Genomic DNA, 19055 nt, shown 5'->3' with positions numbered 1-19055 from the left:
TGAGACAAACGACAATGAAAACACAACCATACTAAATCTATGGGATGCAGCAAAAGCAGTTCTTAGAGGGAAGTTCATAGAGATACAGGCCTTCCTCAAAAAACAAGAAAAATCTCAAATAAACAGCCTAATCTACCACCTACAAGAATTAGTAAAAGACGAACAAACAAAACCTCAAGTCAGCAGAAGGAAAGAAATATTAAAGATAGGGAGAAAATAAATAAAACAGATTTTAAAAATATAGGAAGAAATCAATAAAACCAAGAGCTGGTTCTTTGAAAGGGTAAACAAAAGAGACAAACCTCTGGCCAGGCTTACCAAGAAGAAAAAAGAGAGAACCCAAATAAACAAAATAAGAAATGAAAAAGGAGAAATATCAACTGATACCGCAGAAATACAAAAAACCATAAGAGAATACTATGAATAATTATATGCTAACAAATTTGGCAACCTAGAAGAAATGGACAATTTTCTAGAAACATACAGACCACCAAAATTGAATTGAAAAGAAATAGATAATTTGAACAGACTGATCATTAGAAATGAAATAGAATCTGTAACTAAAAACAAAAAACAAAAAAACTTCCTACAAACAAAAGTCCAGGACCAGATGGCTTCACAGGCGAATTCCACCAAACATACAAAGAAGAACTTATACTGATTCTTCTCAAACTCTTCCAAAAGAGGAGGGAACACTCCCAAAAGACATTCTATGAAGCCACCATCACCCTGATACCAAAACCAGACAAAGACACCACCAAAAAAAGAAAATTACAGGCAATTTCTGATGAATATAGATGCAAAAATTCTCAACAAAATATTAGCAAACTGAATCCAAGAACACATAAAGAAGATCATACACCGTGACCCAGTTAGATCACCTGGTAGCCATTTTGGTTTGCATCAGAGGAAGCTTCAGGTTGGATTCACTGATATTCAACCCCATGTGACCTGACCACCCACCAGGCACTGGGCTGGATGGACACAGATGAACAAGGGTATTTGATCCTCACTACAGGTACTACTAGAATCACCAATCCACAAACAAGGAAACTAAGATCCAGAGACGTCAAGAAACTTGGAAAAGACACACAGCCAAGAAGTGGCAGAACCAGAATAGAAACTGAGGTGTCCGCCTCTGGCTGACCCAAAGATCACTGTCCTTAGCACCATAACAGTGGTTCTCAAACTGTGTGCCAAGGAGCCCTGAGGTTCTGCAAGGTGAGTGCCTAAGCAGGAGGGCTTCTAAGCCACCCACCCCTGATTCAACAAGGATCCTGCACCCTTATCTGTTTCACATATTCTGTTCGTGCTCAAATGCAGCAATTTTCAAGTAACACTGATCTCTGGAACCTCAACACCTAGCACGGGACTGGCATGGGCTTGGCACATGGTAGGTGCCTAGAAAGTGGTGAATGATTGTGAGAATGAATGAATGGGGTAAGTAAAGGAAGGAAGTTGATCTCTGTAAGCCCTGTGAGACAGATGCAGCAGTACTCTGCCAATTTACAGACGGGGACCCTGAGGACTAAGAAGATTGGACATGGTCGGGCTCAGGGGAGGCACTGGTGGCTGATGAGGACCAGAATCCTGGCTTTTTCCCTGCATGGGAAAGGACAGGGAGAGGGCTACACTCTCAGCATGGGGTGTGGTCAGTATAGGACTTATCTGCAAGGTTGTTTAAAAGTGCACCCCACTCCCTTCCCACAGGCCAAGGCAGAGAAACGGCACGGGGGCTCGTGGACAGGGATGTGGACCCGGGGCCGGGAGGGCGTCCTCCTTTCTGTGCATTTGCCCTCTGAGACTTATGGAGGTCCCCCTGCAGGCGCTTGCCCCGCCATCCCTTGGGCCCACCGACCTACCGGCTCCACCGCACACGTTGTGGGGTCCGGCTGCCCGTTTCTAGGGAGGGACGCTGGGACCGTTGCTAAGGGGCGGGACCATCCGGCAAGGCTGGCGGGAGCTTCCGCCAGTGAACCTCCGCAGGTCTGCACTAGCCTCCCTACACACTCCTGACTTGGCTCCTCCCGCCCCTACTCACTCACGCGGCTTCCCCAACCCAGGGCTGGGCCACCTCCGAGCGGCGGGTTGGGGGCCAGCAGGAAAGTGTCAGCCATCTAGGCTTTCAAATCCAGGCTCCATTATCCATCTCCCCTCCCAGACTTTTCTAGAGAAAGAGACAAAGCAGCCAAATGCTGTTTTCAAAGTGCGACAACTCTGATTGAATCCTGTTTTTAAAAAAACAAAGCTATGTAAACAACGTGGGAAGAAAACTTGGGGAAATTTACCGGAAAGGGTCGTTTCTGTTCCCCCGGAGGCTCAGCTTAAACACACACACATACATACATAGCCGGGCTGCAACTCCACCTCAGCCCTCCGCCGGGTGGGCAGTGGATGAACCTCCCCCGCCCCCGCCAGGTGCCCATCTGCTCCAAGGCCTGGCATGAGTTCAGGCTTAGATCCTCCTTCCTGCCCTGGATATTACTGTTAATTTTCTCAGATGTGATAATGTTACTGTGGTTATACAGAAGACTGTCCTTGTTTTAGCTGATGTGCACTAAGGAATTTAAGGACCAATGTCAGGATGTCTGCTGCTGGGACTTCCTTTCACATGGTTCAGCAAAATTTATACATAGATAACTATATATAGAAAGGAGATAAAGCAAAAGTGGTCCAATACTGATAATTAGGGGATCTGAAGGTATACAGATGCCCACTCTACCCACCAGTCTTTCCATTTTTCTATAAGGAAAAGAGGGGGGTTACAAACCAAAGAAAATGTAAAAATCCACCTTAACCTGAGAATCCCTGCTCAGAGCCTTCTCAAAATTGGCCTCATTTCATAGATGGGGAAAATGAGGCTTGGTAACACAGGTTAGTGTTGGGGGAGGTGGTAGGACCTGATGCTCATTATGCAAATGCCCGATTTTATTTGACATTTTAGTAATGCTGACTTGGTGCCAGCCCTGTGCTGGGGACTAAGTGTCCAGATTTGAACTGGATGCTGTCCCTACCATAAAATGTCTACTAAGTGGGAGAGAGCCAGAGAGACCAGGCCACAAAGAACCCAGAGGCAGGGTATAAGCTGTGACTAGAGATAATGATTCAGCCTTTGCACTGACTTCTGCTTCCTCTGTCCATAACATCTCTCTCCACCAACTCCCACTCCTGGCCAACTCCTATTCATCCTTCAAGACCCAATGCTGATAAAACCTTTCCTGAGCCTGAACCATAGTTTACTTTGCTTTTCTTGTTGGCATTCACACAATAGGTACTTGGTGACCATAGCAGAAGGAAGGAAAGAGCATGAGGGGGATTGAAGGCAAGAATGGCCACAGCTCTTCGAGGGGACAGAGACCCCCCCAAAGCCCTGTTTTGGGCAGCTTGGCTCCTCTATAGGTCTGGAGATAGGCTGTGTACCCCAATCAGCCTGTGGAGAGGCACCTGCTTCCCCTCTTTTGCCTGACACTTCCCACACTGGGTACAGCTGTCCAAACAGCTGTAGTACCCATCCAGTTGCCAAGGCAACATCAGCCCATGGCGGGACGTCAGGGATGACAGGGGCAGAGCACTAATCCTGGAAAGTTGCCAAGCAACACAGTGGTTTGGTGACATCACAGGCACCATGGCTTCTGGACAGATGGACAGGCCACTGTGGAAAGGGTCCACTCTCAGGAGATCTAGCTTACAGAGTCACTCATCCTCTACTACGCAATGGTTACTGCTGTATCCCTCAACTGGAGGTGGGCTTGAGTGGCAGGGACCAGCGGGTGCTGCTTTCCCCAGCAGCCCTGCCAGCTCCACCTTGCCCCTCTACAGGTGTGGACAGTGGATGTGACTGCCTCCTTCCTCAGCAGGGGACTGTGGATCAGTCCCCGCTCTCCTGAGTCTCAAGTGTCTACTTTCAAATGCCATCTTCTGCAATGGCAGGGCATGGGTTCAGGCTTTGATCTTCCTGCCCTGCCCTAGAAGTCACCATGCCTACCTGTTCCCTGGGAGAGGAACAAGGGGGCTGAGCCATGACCCCACCCTGGGCTCCTACCCCTCCTGTGGTGGGAGGGCAGTCTTTTGCCCTATATGAGCTGGGAGGCCAGTCTTGCTCTTGTTGAAATGGGGAGAAACTGGCTTCCTGAAAGAGTTGGCGGCGGGGTGGGGGGTGGGGTGGGGGACGACTTGGGCAGACAGGCTGCTTAGGGCACCCTGGCCCAGGCCCATGCCTTTGGACCAGGGGTCTGAGGGGCATGGCAGGCCTGGGCTCCCCTCTCCCCTGTGCCTTCCTGCTGGCAGCACTGAGGCCCGGAGGAATGCTTTACTAGCTGCAGAGATGAAAGCCTTGTGTGAACAGGCAGCAGAATGGGCCCTTCACGTGGCCGACAAGCCAGAACGGAGGGCGACAGGCATTCAGACAGGGTGGCTGGAGCTACCCGCTCTCCACCTGCCCCCAGTTGGCCTCTTGAACCCCAGGATCTCTCTCTGGTTTGCTAGGCCAGGAGCTCTGAGCTGCTGCCTAGAGAAACCAAGTCACAGGCATGGAGGGTATCAGAGAGAGAGCCAGGCAAGGTCTGAGGCACGCCTTCTCCCCAGGCCTCCCCTGATCCTCCCCTTCTCTGCCATTGGCCAGCTGGCCTCAGCAGCTCTGACAGCATTTTCTCTGATGAATAAAAATGGAGACAAATTAATTCTCCTTTCATCCACACAGTCAGCTTGACAGACAATACCTTGAAAGCCCAGAGCTCAGGGAGGAAGAGTGGAAAGGAGTTCCTGGGGGGTTGGAGGATTGAGGACCAGTCACCCATGAATGCTCAGCCCCCAGTCCAATCCCACTCCCACCTACATCCATGTGGAGCTTCGCAGACAGAATCTCCTCCCTCTTTTGGTTTATCTACCACTTTCCGTCTCATCTCAAGCTACACCTCCTCAGGAAGCCCTCCCTGATTGCCTCAATCCACAGAATATGCTCACATTCTCCTCAGGGGACCATAGTCAGTACCACTCAGCAGGCAATCATGCAATGGTCACTGCTGTATCCCCCCAACTGAAAGATGAGCTTGTGTGGTAGGGACCAGGGGTGCTGCTTTTCCCAACAGTCCTGCCAGCTCCATCACTCCTGCAAGAACCCATAGGAAATGCTGAGGAGACAGAGCAATCACACCAGGCCATCACCCTGAAGATGGTGGCCACCAACATCTGCCCAGCTGCACATGATCACACTTTACACCCTCTTCCCCAGCCTACCTCCTCCCTCTGACCTGCAATTCCAGACCACACCAGTGAATAAGGTCCAGGATGCTAAGGTCTGCTCACCGGGAGTGGCAGCCAGGAGGAGTTCCTACCCTGCCTGGGCCAAAGCTCCAGATGACAAGCCCCAAGACAGTGATATCTTGTACAAGACATTTCTGTGGGGCCTGAGGAGCTGCAGAAAGCTGCTTATTGTAATTAGGCTCTGAGCACCTCTGATTTCCCCTTGGCCCCAAGCAGCTCATTGAGCATCGGTGGAATGATCTCTTTGCAGGGTGGGTGGCCTCATCATCTCAGCCTTGTGACCCACTAGGTACCCCCATCCCACCCCTCCTGGGAGCCTGAGTTTGCTGAGTCTGGGGACCAGGCTGCCATTCTGACTTTTTCCCCACCTCTAAAAAGGTCTATGAACAGGGCAGGAGGCCTGGGTTCTGCAGCTGACTCACTGGGCAAGTCTCTTTTCTTGCCAGGCCTTAGTTTTTCCATCTGCGTATTGGAGAACACAAATCTTGCCCAGCCCTGAACCTGGGCCTCCTGTACAGAATGGTCTGAGGTACACCAGGACTGTTACCCTACCCCAAATACCTCCATTCTTGGCAAGAGCTTTGCCTTTGCCAGACCTCTGGGAGGAAGTGTGTAAGAAATTCCAACAGTCATAGCAGCACTATTCACAATAGGCAAAACATGGAAACAACCTAAATGTCCATCAATAGATGAATGGATAGATAAGATGTGGTACATATACACAATGGAATACTACTCAGCCATAAAAAAATGAAATAATGCCATTTGCAGCAACATGGATGGAACTAGAGATTATCATACTAAGTGAAGTAAGTCAGAAAGAGAAAGACAAATACCATATGATATCACTTATATGTGAACTCTGAAATAGGGCACAGGGACTTCCCTGGTGGTCCACTGGTTGAGAATCCGTTTTGCAATTCAGGGGATGCCAGTTCGATCCCTAGTTGGGAAACTAAGATGCCACATGCTGCGGGGCAACTAAGCCCACGTGCCACAACTAGAGAGCCTATGCACCGCAACAAAGAGCCCACGCGCTGCAACTAAGACCTGACATAGCCTATAAATAAGTAAATAAATAAATTAGTGTTATAATAAAATAAAATAAGGCACAAATGAACCTATCTACAAAACAGAAACAGACTCACAGACATAGAGAACAGACTTGTGGTTGCCAAGGGGGAGATGGGGAGGGAAGGACTAGGGAGTTTGGGATAAGCAGATGTAAACTATTATACATAGGATGGATAAACAACAAGGTCCTACTGTATGGCACAGGAAACTATATTCAATATTCTGTGATAGCAACTAGAGAAGCCCGCATGTCGCAATGAAGATCCCACATGCTGCAACTAAGACCCAATGCAGCCAAATAAATAAATATTTTTAAAAATATACATTCTGTGATAAAACAATGGAAAAGAATATTTAAAGAAAGAATGTCTATATGTATATAACTGAGTCACTTTGCTGTACAGCAGAGATTGGCACAATACTATAAATCAACTATACTTCAGTTTTAAAAAATTAAAAAAAAAAAAAGAAAGGAAAAGAAACTCTGACCGGTCAGCAAAAATAAGTTTGTTCAAGAGAGGGAGTTCCTCATTATCAGAGAGGTGGGGCCACAGTTAGTGGCGATGGCCTGGGGGTGTTCAAAAACCCAGGGCGGCAGCTGGAGCTGGCAGTCTCCTCGGCAACCTGCTCCCACACTCCAGGTCGGCAAACTGAGGTGGCAAGAGGGGAGAGGGCCTCACCCAAGGTCACAGCAGAGTAGGATGGGAACCTGGGGCTGGCCTGCAGGGTGTAGGGAGACACTAGAAGGGGGAGACAACACAAAGACCAGTGACCACAGGCATCTCCTTCCCTCTCCAGGACGGGGAGGGGCATCCTCCGGAGCTTCCCACTCCTCCTGTACCCTTGTCCCTCCTCCATTCCAGCATCCGGTTGCGGAGGAGGTGGTATCAGAGAGCCAGATACAGATCGTTCCTAGGATCTCAGTGTCCCCACCTGAACTGGCTGTTGGATCACCAGGGACCCCCAGGCCATCCTTTCCTCATGGAGGGTCCCTGCCCCAGTGTCCTCTTTCCCTGATACTCCTAACAAGCCACTCAAGAACCTGGCACTGGGCCCAAAAGACCCAAGATGGACAAAATATTGGAATCAAGCACATTCCTGCAACCCAGTGTGGCATCTGGGTTCGAACCAGCAACAGAGGTCATTTTGCTTCACCAAATTATCCTGACTCATATCCACCAAACAAGGAATGCATCTACATTTTGGAAGCTGCTCCACGTCAAAGAATAGAGTTGACCTTTGATAAACATTATTATATAGAACCATCATTTGAATGTCGGTTTGATCACTTGGGAGTTCAAGATGGGCCATTTGGTTTCTCTCCACTTATAGATTGTTACTGTGGTGTGAAAAGCCCTCCATTAATTAGATCAACAGGGAGATTCATGTGGATTAAGTTTAGTTCTGATGAAGAACTTGAAGGACTGGGATTTTGAGCAAAATATTCGTTTATTCCAGATCCAGACTTTACTTACCGAGGTATTTTAAATCCCATCCCAGATTGCCAGTTTGAGCTGTCAGGATCTGACAGAATAGTGTGTTCTACTCAGGTAGAACAAGAGGAAAAAACAAAACCCAGCCAAGCAGTTGACTGCATATGGACAATTAAAGCTACTCCAAAAGCTAAGTTGACGTGGAAAGCTGATCAAGGGACTTCCCTGGTGGCACAGTGGTTAAGAATCCGCCTGCAAATGCAGGGGACACGGGTTCGAGCCCTGGTCTGGGAAGATCCCACATGCCGTAGAGCAACTAAACCCGTGCGCCACAACTACTGAAGCCCACGCGCCTAGAGCCCGTGCTCTGCAACAAGAGAAGCCACCACAATGAGAAGCCCACGCACCACAAGGAAGAGTAGCCGCCATTTACCACAACTAGAGAAAGCCCATGCACAGCAACAAAGACCCAATGCAGCCCAAAATAAGTAAATAAATAAATATATTTAAAAAAAGAACCTGGCACTGATAGGTCCCCTGCCCAGTTCCCCTGTACCCATGATGGGCCTCTGGGAAATGTCATCTCCACCTCTACACAGTGACTCTTAAGTGTGTAGGAGGCTTTCAGGTCTCCACGTGGTCTAACAGAGGTGGCCCTGAGAGTGTGACCCAAGACAACCCCCTTCCCTCTTCTCTCTCCAACTGTCCACCCTGACCCAGCTCTGGGGACATCCTGGCCTCAGATCTCCTTCCAAGCAGAAGGAAACTTACTCTTGGAGACCCTGAGGGCAGGAGTGGTAGCTCCCATTTTATAGGTAAGCAGACTGAGGTCCTGGAGTGGAGGTCTTGTCATGGACACACATGCTACTGGTAAGGCAGAGCTGGCTTGTCAGCTGGACCCCCTGCCCTTGACCAGGGCCGTCCGTCCCTGCTACCCCTCCCGGTTGCACAGGCCCTCTTGAGTGGCCCTCAGAGCAGGCAGCTGGGCCTGGGGATGGGCAGGGAGTGCCTTGGGGAGGACGCCTGGGCTGGGGAGCAGGTGTGGTGGGGGGCAGCAGGTGCAGGATAATGGGGCCACCAGGGGAGGCCCAGGGAGCAGGTGCCACCGTGGGGGGTGATGTTGTCATTGTTCACCCGGCTCCTGTGGGCCCTGAGCAGGAGGGGCATCTCTGTGAGCCCCTGGGCCACCTTGGCTCATGCTCAGAGGTTGTCCAGATGCCTGGGCTCAGGCACACAGCCAAGCCCCTCCCCTGGGTCCCAGCAACCCACCAGGTTGTCATGACAACCAGCACTTTCATCCTTGTCCCTTTGTCTGGTCATGGTCCAGCTTTTGTGACCAAGCCATAATTCGGGGGTGGAGAGAAAGGGGCCTTGCCTCCAGACACACTCAGCTGGGGTAGAGTTGTGAACCCGAGGCAGAGGGGACTGGAGGGCACGTTAAAGGAAACTGGAAAAGCTGGGTTTGCTGGCCATCAACCCCTGCAGCTTCCTCCCTTGGCTACTGACCACACTCTCATGGCTGAGTCTGTGGGCCTGGGAGTGACCAGGGCCCCAGGCTCTCCTGTCCCCTCCCTGTGCCTCATTTTCCCATCTATAAATGGACCACCCCTCTCCACTGATGCACTATGGCTGAACAATTTAATGACTTCCCTGTATAACTGAGGAAACCAAGGTACAGAGCCAAGCTGGGCCTTGGCCTGGATCACGCCACAGAGAGCGAGAGGAAGAGGCAGGCCTACTGGGGATCCAGGACCTCCAGCCTTTAGGCCCCCACGCCAAATGACAAATCAAGCGCCACAGTTGTCCCTTCTCCTGACACCCCCATGGGGAGGAGCCTAGCCACCAGGATTGGACAGGGCTGGGAGCAGGCTGTGGCCACCCTGGCCCCACCAGCTGTGTGACCATGAGCAAGCCCTTTCTCCTCCTGGAGCCCCAGTCTGTAAAATCAAGGGGTGTTGAGAGTAATGGAGAGCCCTCCCACCCACAGCTGGGGTGAGAATGAAGCAAGGTGCACTCTGCACAAAGCAGGCTCCATGCCCACCCCACAAACATCACACATCCTCCACTCCCAGCACCACCTCGGCCTGCCCAGAGGACTTGGCATCCCCATGTGTCCACCCTGCCACCCTGCTCCAGGCCTTTGCACCTGTGGTCCCTCCCCTGTGGCACACTCCCCGCCTCACACAGGAATCTGGAAGTCCCAGGTCACCAAGAGTTGGAGAGCATGACCACTGCTTAAATCTACAGGAATCCCCTAGAGACAAGTTCTGATGTTCAACAGGGAACCCCTGAGCAGAAGCAGAGCGTGCTCCTGGGATGTGGACCTGGCTCCGGGGATGGGATGGCACAGAAGGGGAGCAGGATGGCTTTAGAGACTAGGCTGTAGCAACTTTTGTCCTTTCTTCCTGGGCTGGCTCCTCTGATCTTTGAGAGGAGCCAGGAGTTCCTACAAGCCCCTGCCCCAGGCTTACCACCCCAGTCTCGTGGGAGGAGTCTGGGCACCCCAACAATGATCAGCACAACCTTGAGGGTTTGGTGTGAGCTTCTGTAGGGTCTTCCACCTTCCATGGGATTCAGGGCTCTCTCTGCAGGCCCCTTAGGCTCAGGACAGACACCCACCACCAGGGCAGCCCCACAGACATGACAGGGTCCGGGGATGTGCCCCAGAGGCACCTCCAGGCAGACACCTCAGTCAGGGTGGGTCTGCACCCCCCCTTCTCAGCCACCACTGGTCCCCCTGAATGAGACTTGACGAGCAGAGGGCCACAGGGGAGGGTCTTGGGCTCTCCTGCAGTGCAGTGAACACTGAGCAGAGAACCGGTTCCAAACAGCAGGGCCCCGACCCCACGTCTCAACACGGCACGGCCATCTCAACAAAATGTCACTTCCTCTTCCCGTGAACATCTTCCTCTGGGATTAGCTCTGCATCTGTGCTGGATGTGCTGGGGCGGTAGCAGAGTCTGCTACCTGAGGCCATCAGGTGGGTGTTGGGGCCTGGGCTGAGGCTGCACCACTGGCGGCCCATGCCAGCAGGAGGACAATGTCCACCTCTGTAGTTATTTATTATCACTATGGGTTAGGAAGCTGTTACTGAGGAACTAGAATGTGTCATGAGGTTTATACATCATGTCATTTAATCCTCACACCAGCCCTGGAAGATGGTGGCTATTATTGTTTCCCCTTTGACAGGTGAGGACACCAAAGCTCAGAAATGTTAAGCTTGGGAAAGGGGATCAGCAGACCCACCTGAGGGGTGGGAGAGGGTAGGAGGGCATAGCTGAGGCCACTGTTAGGTGGCAGAACACAGAACACAGTGCAAGGCAGATCTGGGCTCAGGGTAAAACATTCTGTGCAATGGCCTAAGCCAAGAGACTGGGCTATCCAGGTGGCAGGGAGCACCTGTCATGAGAGGCATGCAAGGAGATGCTGGATGGGATACCTGTTATTCAGGCATCAGGATGGAAACAGAGTCCCTGTCCAAAGCATGTGAGACCCTAAGGTATCCATCCCAGCCTCACCCCAGTCCTGGAGGGTGCAGAGAAGGCAGCACCTCCCAGGTAGGGGTTGAAGGATGGAGGGGGACACACTGCCCAGACCATCCCCCTGTTTTCTCATCTCCAGGAGTGGCTTCCACTTTCCAAAGTATGTTTTAGTGAGAAGTTTCAGAGGACCAGGGACAAGGCACAGGTGGAAACACAAGACTGGGAGTGAGTACCCCAAATTTTGCATCCCATGCACTTGACTTGCCTCATCCTAGTGCCAGCCCTGTGGGGACATTTCAGAGCTCAGTCCCACTCCCACGTCCCCTCCCTAGGGAACTGACAGCTCTTCCTTCCCTACCCCTCATACCAAGCCCCATCAGTTCTACTCCTAAACATCCCTCAAATCCCCTCTTCTCCAGATCCACAGCCATGGCCCTGGGCACCACCTCCCTGGCCTCCCAGCCAGCAGTTACCAGTTCCTCCTACCCAGAAGCCCTTCTTAGACCCCTCCACGGCCCCTCCCTCTCCCTACTTGGCACCTTGTGCTGCCCTCTGGCCAGAGAGAGGCCCTTTTAGTTCCTGGTAAAAATCAGGTGCCTGCCCACTTCTCACCTGGATCATATTCACGGCAGCTCAGGCATCTTTCCTCCCAGGTCTGGGTTAAGCACCCCTGTGCTCCTACAGCCATGACAAAACTGTGTAGCCATGACCATTAATATGTCTGCCTTGGGAATTCCGTGGCAGTCCAGTGGTTAGGACTCTGCGCTTTCACTGCCAAGGGCCCGGGATCAATCCCACAAGCCATGCAGTGCAACCAAAAGAAAAAACATATATATATATATATATATATATATATATATATGTGTGTGTGTGTGTGTGTGTCTGCCTCCTCAGAGAGACCAAAGGCACCATGGGGCAGGGTCCAACCTGTCTCACCCAGCCTTGCATCCCCAGCCCTGCTGCCTGACACAGAGGAGATGCTCAGTGACCGAGAGACAAATGGATGAATGAATGAGAGTGTGACCAAGGCTGGGAGGGCTGTCCTATAGAGGCAGGTCCCCGGGGTCAGCTGGGTGTAGAAGCCAGAGCAGGAAGTGGGCTCGGGGAGATGTCCTGGGCAGGAGACTGACTGAGCCAGCAGGTCCTCTGCAGAGGCCCCAGATTTGTGTGCCCCCCCCCACCCTGAACTGCAAAGAGGGGGCATCTCTAACAGCTACACATCTGCCAGAAAGGGACAGGAATTGGTGCCTTATGCCAAAGGGAGAGGGTGATTTAGGTGGATTCCTAGAGGTCTCACCCACTGCCTCTGAGCCACATCTTCGCTTTCAGCAAAGCCATTTTACAGTCTTCCTGGGGATCACCACGGGTGTGAGGAAATCCAAAGGTCCAGCCGCGGTGCACCCACGCTGCTCAGCTGGAGGGGGGATGCCTGTTGGTGGCTTTGTACAGCCCCCAACCCCAACCCCAACCCCTGGGCAGAGAACAAGCAAGTTTGAGAGGGCAGAAGGTTTCCCTGGGCTTGGCTGACCTTGAAACTCCAGCTACTGCTCTCTGTGGGTGGTCCCGGGCCAGCCTTCTGCTGCTTCATACTCCTCTCAGCTCAGTGGCAGCCTCCTGGACTTCCTGGCGGGCTTCCAGGCCTCAGAGGAAGCCACCGCCTCTGCCACCACCGCTACCGCTGCCACCACTGCGGCTGTGAAAATGCAATTACAGCAAATAGCCGCTGCCTCACTTGAGCCTCACCACCCACACCTGGAACTAATTACCTTAATTAGGCCTTAATGAGCTACACTGGTCAGAAGGCCTATTTTTACTTAATTATCCCCTAATGTGCTTGGCATGGAAGAGCCCGGGACCAGGAGGATGGCTTTGGTGGTGGCAGCCACCTCTTCTCCCTGCAGAAGGGACACCCAGGAGTTATGCCTGCAGGCCAGGAGTGAACCTCAAAGCTGAAAGTTGGCGAGTGGGGGTGAGCCAGGGGACACAAGCCAGACCCGCAGGAAGAGTGCCCCTCTCCCAGCCCCATCATTCTGGCCACCCTGCCTCAGCTGGGGCTGAAGCCACACCCGGGCCCCCCTAGCCCTAGCACATCGCCCTGTTAGGATCTTCTGCATCGCCCGTGCACCACACTATTCTCATTTTCCTGACTCCCACTAGAGTATAGGTTCCATGAGGGTAAGGATTTCATCTTGGTCGCTACTGAATCTCCAGCCTAGAACATGTGCCTGGCACATAGTAAGGACTTTTTGTTGAATGGATGTTGAGGGAATGCCTTGACCCTCCCACAAACAGCCAGAGTCCCCAGCCCCTTCCTCGAGCTCCCCAGAACCCACCCAAACACCTCACACCTGAAGATGACATCCCCACATCCTACTCTGGCCTCCCAGCCTCTGCTCACACTGGTCCTACCATCTGAAGTACATCCTCTGTGAACTGAAATTCTTGCCTGTCCCAGGCCCTGCAGGTGCCGTGTCTCCTGACCGGTGAGGGAAAGGGTTGGGACCTCTGCTTGTTTGAACTTGGCTCTTCCTGGCACTTATCTCTGCCTACCCTTTGGAGGACACTCCTTGGGGCTGGGTCTGTCTGAACCCTGAGACCATGAACCCCTGGAGGTAGTGACCCTCATCTTTGCCTGCCCATCGCTCCCCATTTAACCCCAGTAACCAGGCCCAAGGTGGCTGGCCCATAGTCAGCAATTAGCAAACAAGTTGGCCTCACCTTGATCATATGCCTCCAGACCCAGAGAGGGGCTTGGATGAAAGCTAAGTCCAGCCAGTTGCGGGTATTGCCTATAAGAGGGGGCACCACTGAGTGGGAAGGTTTGGGATGGCCCCCAGAGCCCATGCCTCCCAGACAGGATTCCCCAGTTCAGAAGGGCAGGGGGCCCAGCCTGGGGCAGTTGGAATTGCCAGCCAGAGCTGTCTCCCCAGGGGCCTGACCCGCATGCAGGGCACAGGTGGGACAGAAAGAGGAGGGACAACTATGACGACATAATTTGGAGAGAGGGAAGAAAGATGTCACATTCCTTAGGTACCTCCCTGGGGACTCTGGACAGTGTCAGGATGTCTGAAATCATAGACTCTCCCTTCACACAGGGATACTGAGGCCTGAGAGAGAGAATCCGCCCAGGTGACCCAGCCAGACAGAAAGTAGAGTTGCTGGGACCTGATTTCGGCTCTAACAGCACCTCTTGGAGGCCCTGGAGCCTCGGCTTGCCCATCTTTACAATGGTGGCACTGATTCCCATCTTCCCTCACTTCCTTCCCCCCACCCCCCACCCCGACCCCTGCCCAGGAAAGCTGTGAGACTCACTGAGGTGAAGGCTGTGGATGGTCTCAGGCAGGTCAGGGCCCCACCTCCTGGCCTTGTGGAAGGAGGCAGGGGGTGGGGAGTGCAGGGGAGGCTGAGGGAGCAGGACCCTGGGGGCCCCCCAGTGATTCCCTGCCCCCTCCTAGGGGAAAGAGCCATGGGGCAGGAGACCTTCCTGAAGCTGAGGGGGAGCTGCCTGGGCTCGAGGAGTGTCTGGCCATGTTGGGCTGCCTCTTGGGTCAGCAGCACTGCCACCATCAGATCTAACACCTTCCTTGCCCCAAGCCTCAGTTTACCACAAGTCCAATGAGGATAGCAGTAATCAATCCAGTCCTTCCAGTCTGTGGCCTCGAAGAGCCACCCTGAGGGGCCAATAGGCTAGTGGCTGGTGTGAGCATCAAAACCCTGAAGAGAGAAGAGACAGCCGGCTAATGGTAGTATTTCAGGCAGAGAACCTGGGGGCAGAGGGGCCTAGACTGCCCGGGCCCCCGATCTCAGCCAGACCAGCCTAGCCAGGGCCCTGGCTGTGGGGACGGCAGTGCCCATCTGTGATGGGAGAGGCTTGGTCAGGGATGCCATCAGCCCTGGAAACTGCCTTTCTGCTCCTGCTGACTCTTCTGTCCTCGCCTGTCTGTCAGCTTCTGACAGTCGCCGCGTCTCACGCACACAGCGGCCACTGCCTCCAAAGCAGAGGCAGCTGCTGCGGCCTCCATGCTGGAACCAAAACTGAATGAGCATTTTCACAATGTTGCCTCCCGCTGACGGCTCATAATTGCATGTTGAAGCCATGTGATGGAGCCCAACTTACACTAATTATGTCATTACCCTAATTAAGTAAATACTGTATGTGCTAATTGGCTGAAATCTCTTCGGAGGGGATGGGCAGGGTGAGAGGAAGCCCGTGTCCCCTAGGCTTTCACATGGATGGGCTGGGGCTAATAAATTCGGGGGGGGGGGGCATTGTTCCCTCAGTTTTGCAGGTCCTGCTGTCACCCAGGTGGGATTCAGGGAGGACCCTCGGCCGCTGCCCTGGACAGGCTTGCCCATGCTCCAGGGGAGAAAGCAGAAGGTGCTGGACAGGTGGTCAGAGATCCAGGCTGGAGGCCTGCCTTTGCCCTGACAGGCCAGTGGTCTTAAACAACCTTCTACCTCTCTCCAGTGGGTCCTCTTGCCCACCCCCCACCTCAGCCAGCCCAGAGCTTGTGGAATCTCAGATGTACGGGGCACAGTGGCATCAGAGGGACTCAATGTCCAGGAAGGACTAACCAAGCCACTGTCATCCACCTATATAGGACAATAGTTACATGCCCAGCCTGGGACAGCAGGAGGGAGAAAGGCTGATGACCGAGCAAAGCCCTAGGCCCAGGGGACAGCACCAGTGTGAGCCAGCAAAGGAATAAACAGAGCTGGCATGTAAGGTGGAAGACAGCCTGAGGAAGTCAGGAAGGCTTCCTGGAGGAGGAGGACCTCAACTGTGAGAGAGGACATAAGGGCCTCAGGGATCAGATAATCTTTCAAGGTGTGATTTTTTTTTTTAATGCCAAACTTTTTAACCATAATCTTCAGGTTGGGGTTAGGAGAGAGAAGAGAGCAGCCATCTGGAGGACGGCCCCAGATGGGAGTCCAACCCATTTGGGGGTACTGAGGGACCAGAAGGAATGCCAGCCCTGTGTCAGGGACAGTTGTGTCCAGAATGACCAGAGCCCTCATCCTTCCCTCTCTAAGTCTATCACCATGGACCAGCTGTCAAGCGAGGGCCCCCATCCCTGACCTGTCTCTCATGAGGCTGTGGGGAGGGTCCCAAAGGCAAGAGTTTGAGGCCTCAGCACTGCAGCTGGGGCCTCCAAGAGCTGAGTCTTCTCAAACCCAACAGAGCCAAGCAGTGCCCAGTCTGGTGAGTGTGCCCAGGTGCCTCAGTGTGGGCATCCCTGTTCTCCCAGCTCCACCCCACCCGCCTGCTGCCACCTCCATAGACATATGCTGCAGCTCCACACCCGGCAAACACCACATGCTCACTTTGGTGGGCAATGGCTCCCTGCCTCCCAGGCTGGAGGAAAGAAAAAACAAGAGGAACGTGAGGCCTAGCCCTGGACAGGCCCAACTCCCAAGGCAGCCTCGGCCAAGTCTCTCCAGCTCCCAGGCCTCATGCTCCCAATAGATGATATGCACTCATTCATTGCCTGTCCCAGGCCTCCATTCATTCCACACAACATGGTCTGGGCTCCCCTACACTGGCTCCAGGAGACAGAAACAGATAAGAAACCATCCTTTTATCCATGACATCTGCAACTTACTCTCAAATGGCTCAGGAAAAAAAATACATATAACTATGCACACATACAGAGCAAATACATATATAGAGAGGGAGAGCAAGTGAGGAAAAATATTAACAGTAGTTGACGTGGCTAGAGGGTATATGGGTATCTTACACTATTCTTATTGACAATTCTTCTGTAAATTTGCATTTATTTAGAAGTAAATGGAATGAAGGAAGGGAGGGAGGGAGGAAGGACTTCGGAGGAAGGGGGGAGGAAGGGAAGAAGGGAGGGAGGGAGGAAGGGAGAAAGGAAGGAAGGGAGGAAGGGAGAAAGGAAGGAAGGGAGGAAGGGAGGAAGGGAGGAAGGGAGGAAGGAAGGGAGGAAGGGAGGGAGGAAGGGAGGGAAGAAGGAAGGGAGGGAGGAAAGGAGAAAGGAAGGAAGGGAGGAAGGGAGGAAGGAAGGGAGGAAGGGAGGAAGGGAGGAAGGAAGGGAGGAAGGAAGGGAGGAAGGGAGGAAGGGAGGGAGGAAGGAAGGGAGGAAGGGAGGGAAGAAGGGAGGGAGGGAGGGAGGTCCTTTCCTTTTATGGGATTCCAGGCTACGAGAGGAGGTAGCTGGAACGGTGGCAGCCGGGTTGATGTGGCCCTTCTTGGTGGGGCTGGGACAGCTTCCCTGAGGAGGTGGAGGGAGTTGGGCTAGGCAGAGTCTAAGGGCATCTAGCTCTTACCCTTCCACGAAGGGTGGGATGGAGGCTGACTCCTCCTCTCCCTGTCACAGCTTTAGGCAAGCCCACAGCTCCCTCCCCTCTTCCTGCTCTCCAAAGCATGTTGGTGTGCTGGACTTTCTATAAGGAGTCTCCAGTGGAAATGAGAAGGGGAACTTCCCTTGGTCATAAGCTTAGGACGGCCTCCTGTGCCTCTGAGCATGGGAGGAGACTGGACCAGCCCGGGGTGCTGTGCCTGGGACTAGAGAGGGATAGGATGGTTCTGATCAAGGCCACCCTACCTCCCCTGCCCCTCACAACACTAACACAGACTTGTGCCGCAGCGGCCCAAGCCCAAGCGGAATTCCCTCGTGCCCTTGCCTGTCACAGCAGCACTTAGCAGCAGGAGGGAGCAGCAGGAAGTGGTTCATTATTCCATCCTTCATTAGGTCTGCATTAGGCAGCCCAAGAATCGTGGGATGTGCAGGAGGCCTCTGCTTTAGATGGGCCTGTTAAGGGGCTGCAGCTCTGGACCCGCCCCCTGCAGCCTCCTTCCCAACTCACCCCCTCCCTATCCCCTGCTTCCCCACTCCCTTCATTCTTCCCCATTGTGCCTACCATCCTCCCCACCTCCCTTGGGGCCCCAAATGCTCTTCCCTAAAAGGGGACTTCCCCTACCCAGTTCTCAGTCCAGGCTTTGGACCCCATCCACCATCCCCTCCCCCAAAGACACAGTGACAGTGGCATCCCTATGTGTGGTCAGTCTCAGCAGAATGAAGGGGACCCCTGCCCCCTTTCACAGCCCATCCCCTCTCCCCTTGACCTCAGGCTGACACTTCAGAGCCTGGACCGCCCCAGAGTGGACCTGCCCTCCATTCAGGAGACTCTGTCCAGGACGCTCCAGACTGCGGCACCCAGAGGTCAGCAGGGGCCCATTCCTCCATTCGGACACCTTTGTTCTTCTCCCGCCTTTGTCCCTGGCCCATCCTCCTAGCCAGCCCACAGCCCAGAGCCTCTCCCTCCCATTCCCCTTCGTGGCCTTTTGCCCACTCAAGTAGCAGAGCCTGGCATGGGATGGGGTGGAGCCTCTCTGCCCACCCTGCCCAGCCCCCAGCCCGCCCGCCCCCTGCAGCCCTCCTCTCCACTACTCCCTCTCCTGCCCACGCCCCCTCACTTGCCCCACGTCCCGCCCCTCTAACAACCTCCCCTCTCTAGGTCTGGCCCCCTCACCTCCTCCGCCCCCTCCCCATTTCCTCTTCCCTCTTTCCTTGGCCCTTCGGTCCCTGGAAGTCAGGCCTCCTCCCCTCCCCTCTTCTCTCTCATCCTCTCCCTTCTTTCTTCCCCCTCCAGTCTCCACTCCTTCGCCTGCTCACTCACCCTCTCCCTCTCCTGCTGCCCCCCTCTCTCTCCCCCACCTCTTTGTTTCAGCTGAGAACCGGCTCCTCGGGACAGTTCCCACACCGCAGTGCCTCTGGCGAGGAGACAGCGCCGCCGAGGTGAGCTGAGCGATCGGGCACCGGCAGGCGCGGGCAGCCGG

General features: G+C 53.6%; 1 protein-coding gene across 1 annotated transcript in view; it reads right to left on the bottom strand.

Annotated features, from left to right (window-relative positions):
• Window positions 1-13996, bottom strand: part of DNAH1 (dynein axonemal heavy chain 1) — a 90442-nt gene extending 76446 nt beyond the window's left edge. Inside the window, exons 1-3 of the mRNA XM_029244354.1 lie at window positions 13970-13996; window positions 12780-12944; window positions 12549-12665 (exon numbers count right to left, since the gene is read on the bottom strand). Coding sequence (XP_029100187.1) covers window positions 12549-12589 — 41 coding nt within the window. The 5' untranslated portion in view covers window positions 12590-12665; window positions 12780-12944; window positions 13970-13996. The remainder of the gene's footprint in view (window positions 1-12548; window positions 12666-12779; window positions 12945-13969) is intronic.
• Window positions 13997-19055: the final 5059 nt, after the last annotated feature.

This window comes from Monodon monoceros, unplaced genomic scaffold (assembly GCF_005190385.1).
Source record: "Monodon monoceros isolate NGI ecotype Baffin Bay Population unplaced genomic scaffold, NGI_Narwhal_1 Super_Scaffold_3, whole genome shotgun sequence".
Taxonomy (NCBI): Eukaryota; Metazoa; Chordata; class Mammalia; order Artiodactyla; family Monodontidae; genus Monodon; species Monodon monoceros.
This window is presented reverse-complemented; position numbering and strand designations above follow the sequence as displayed.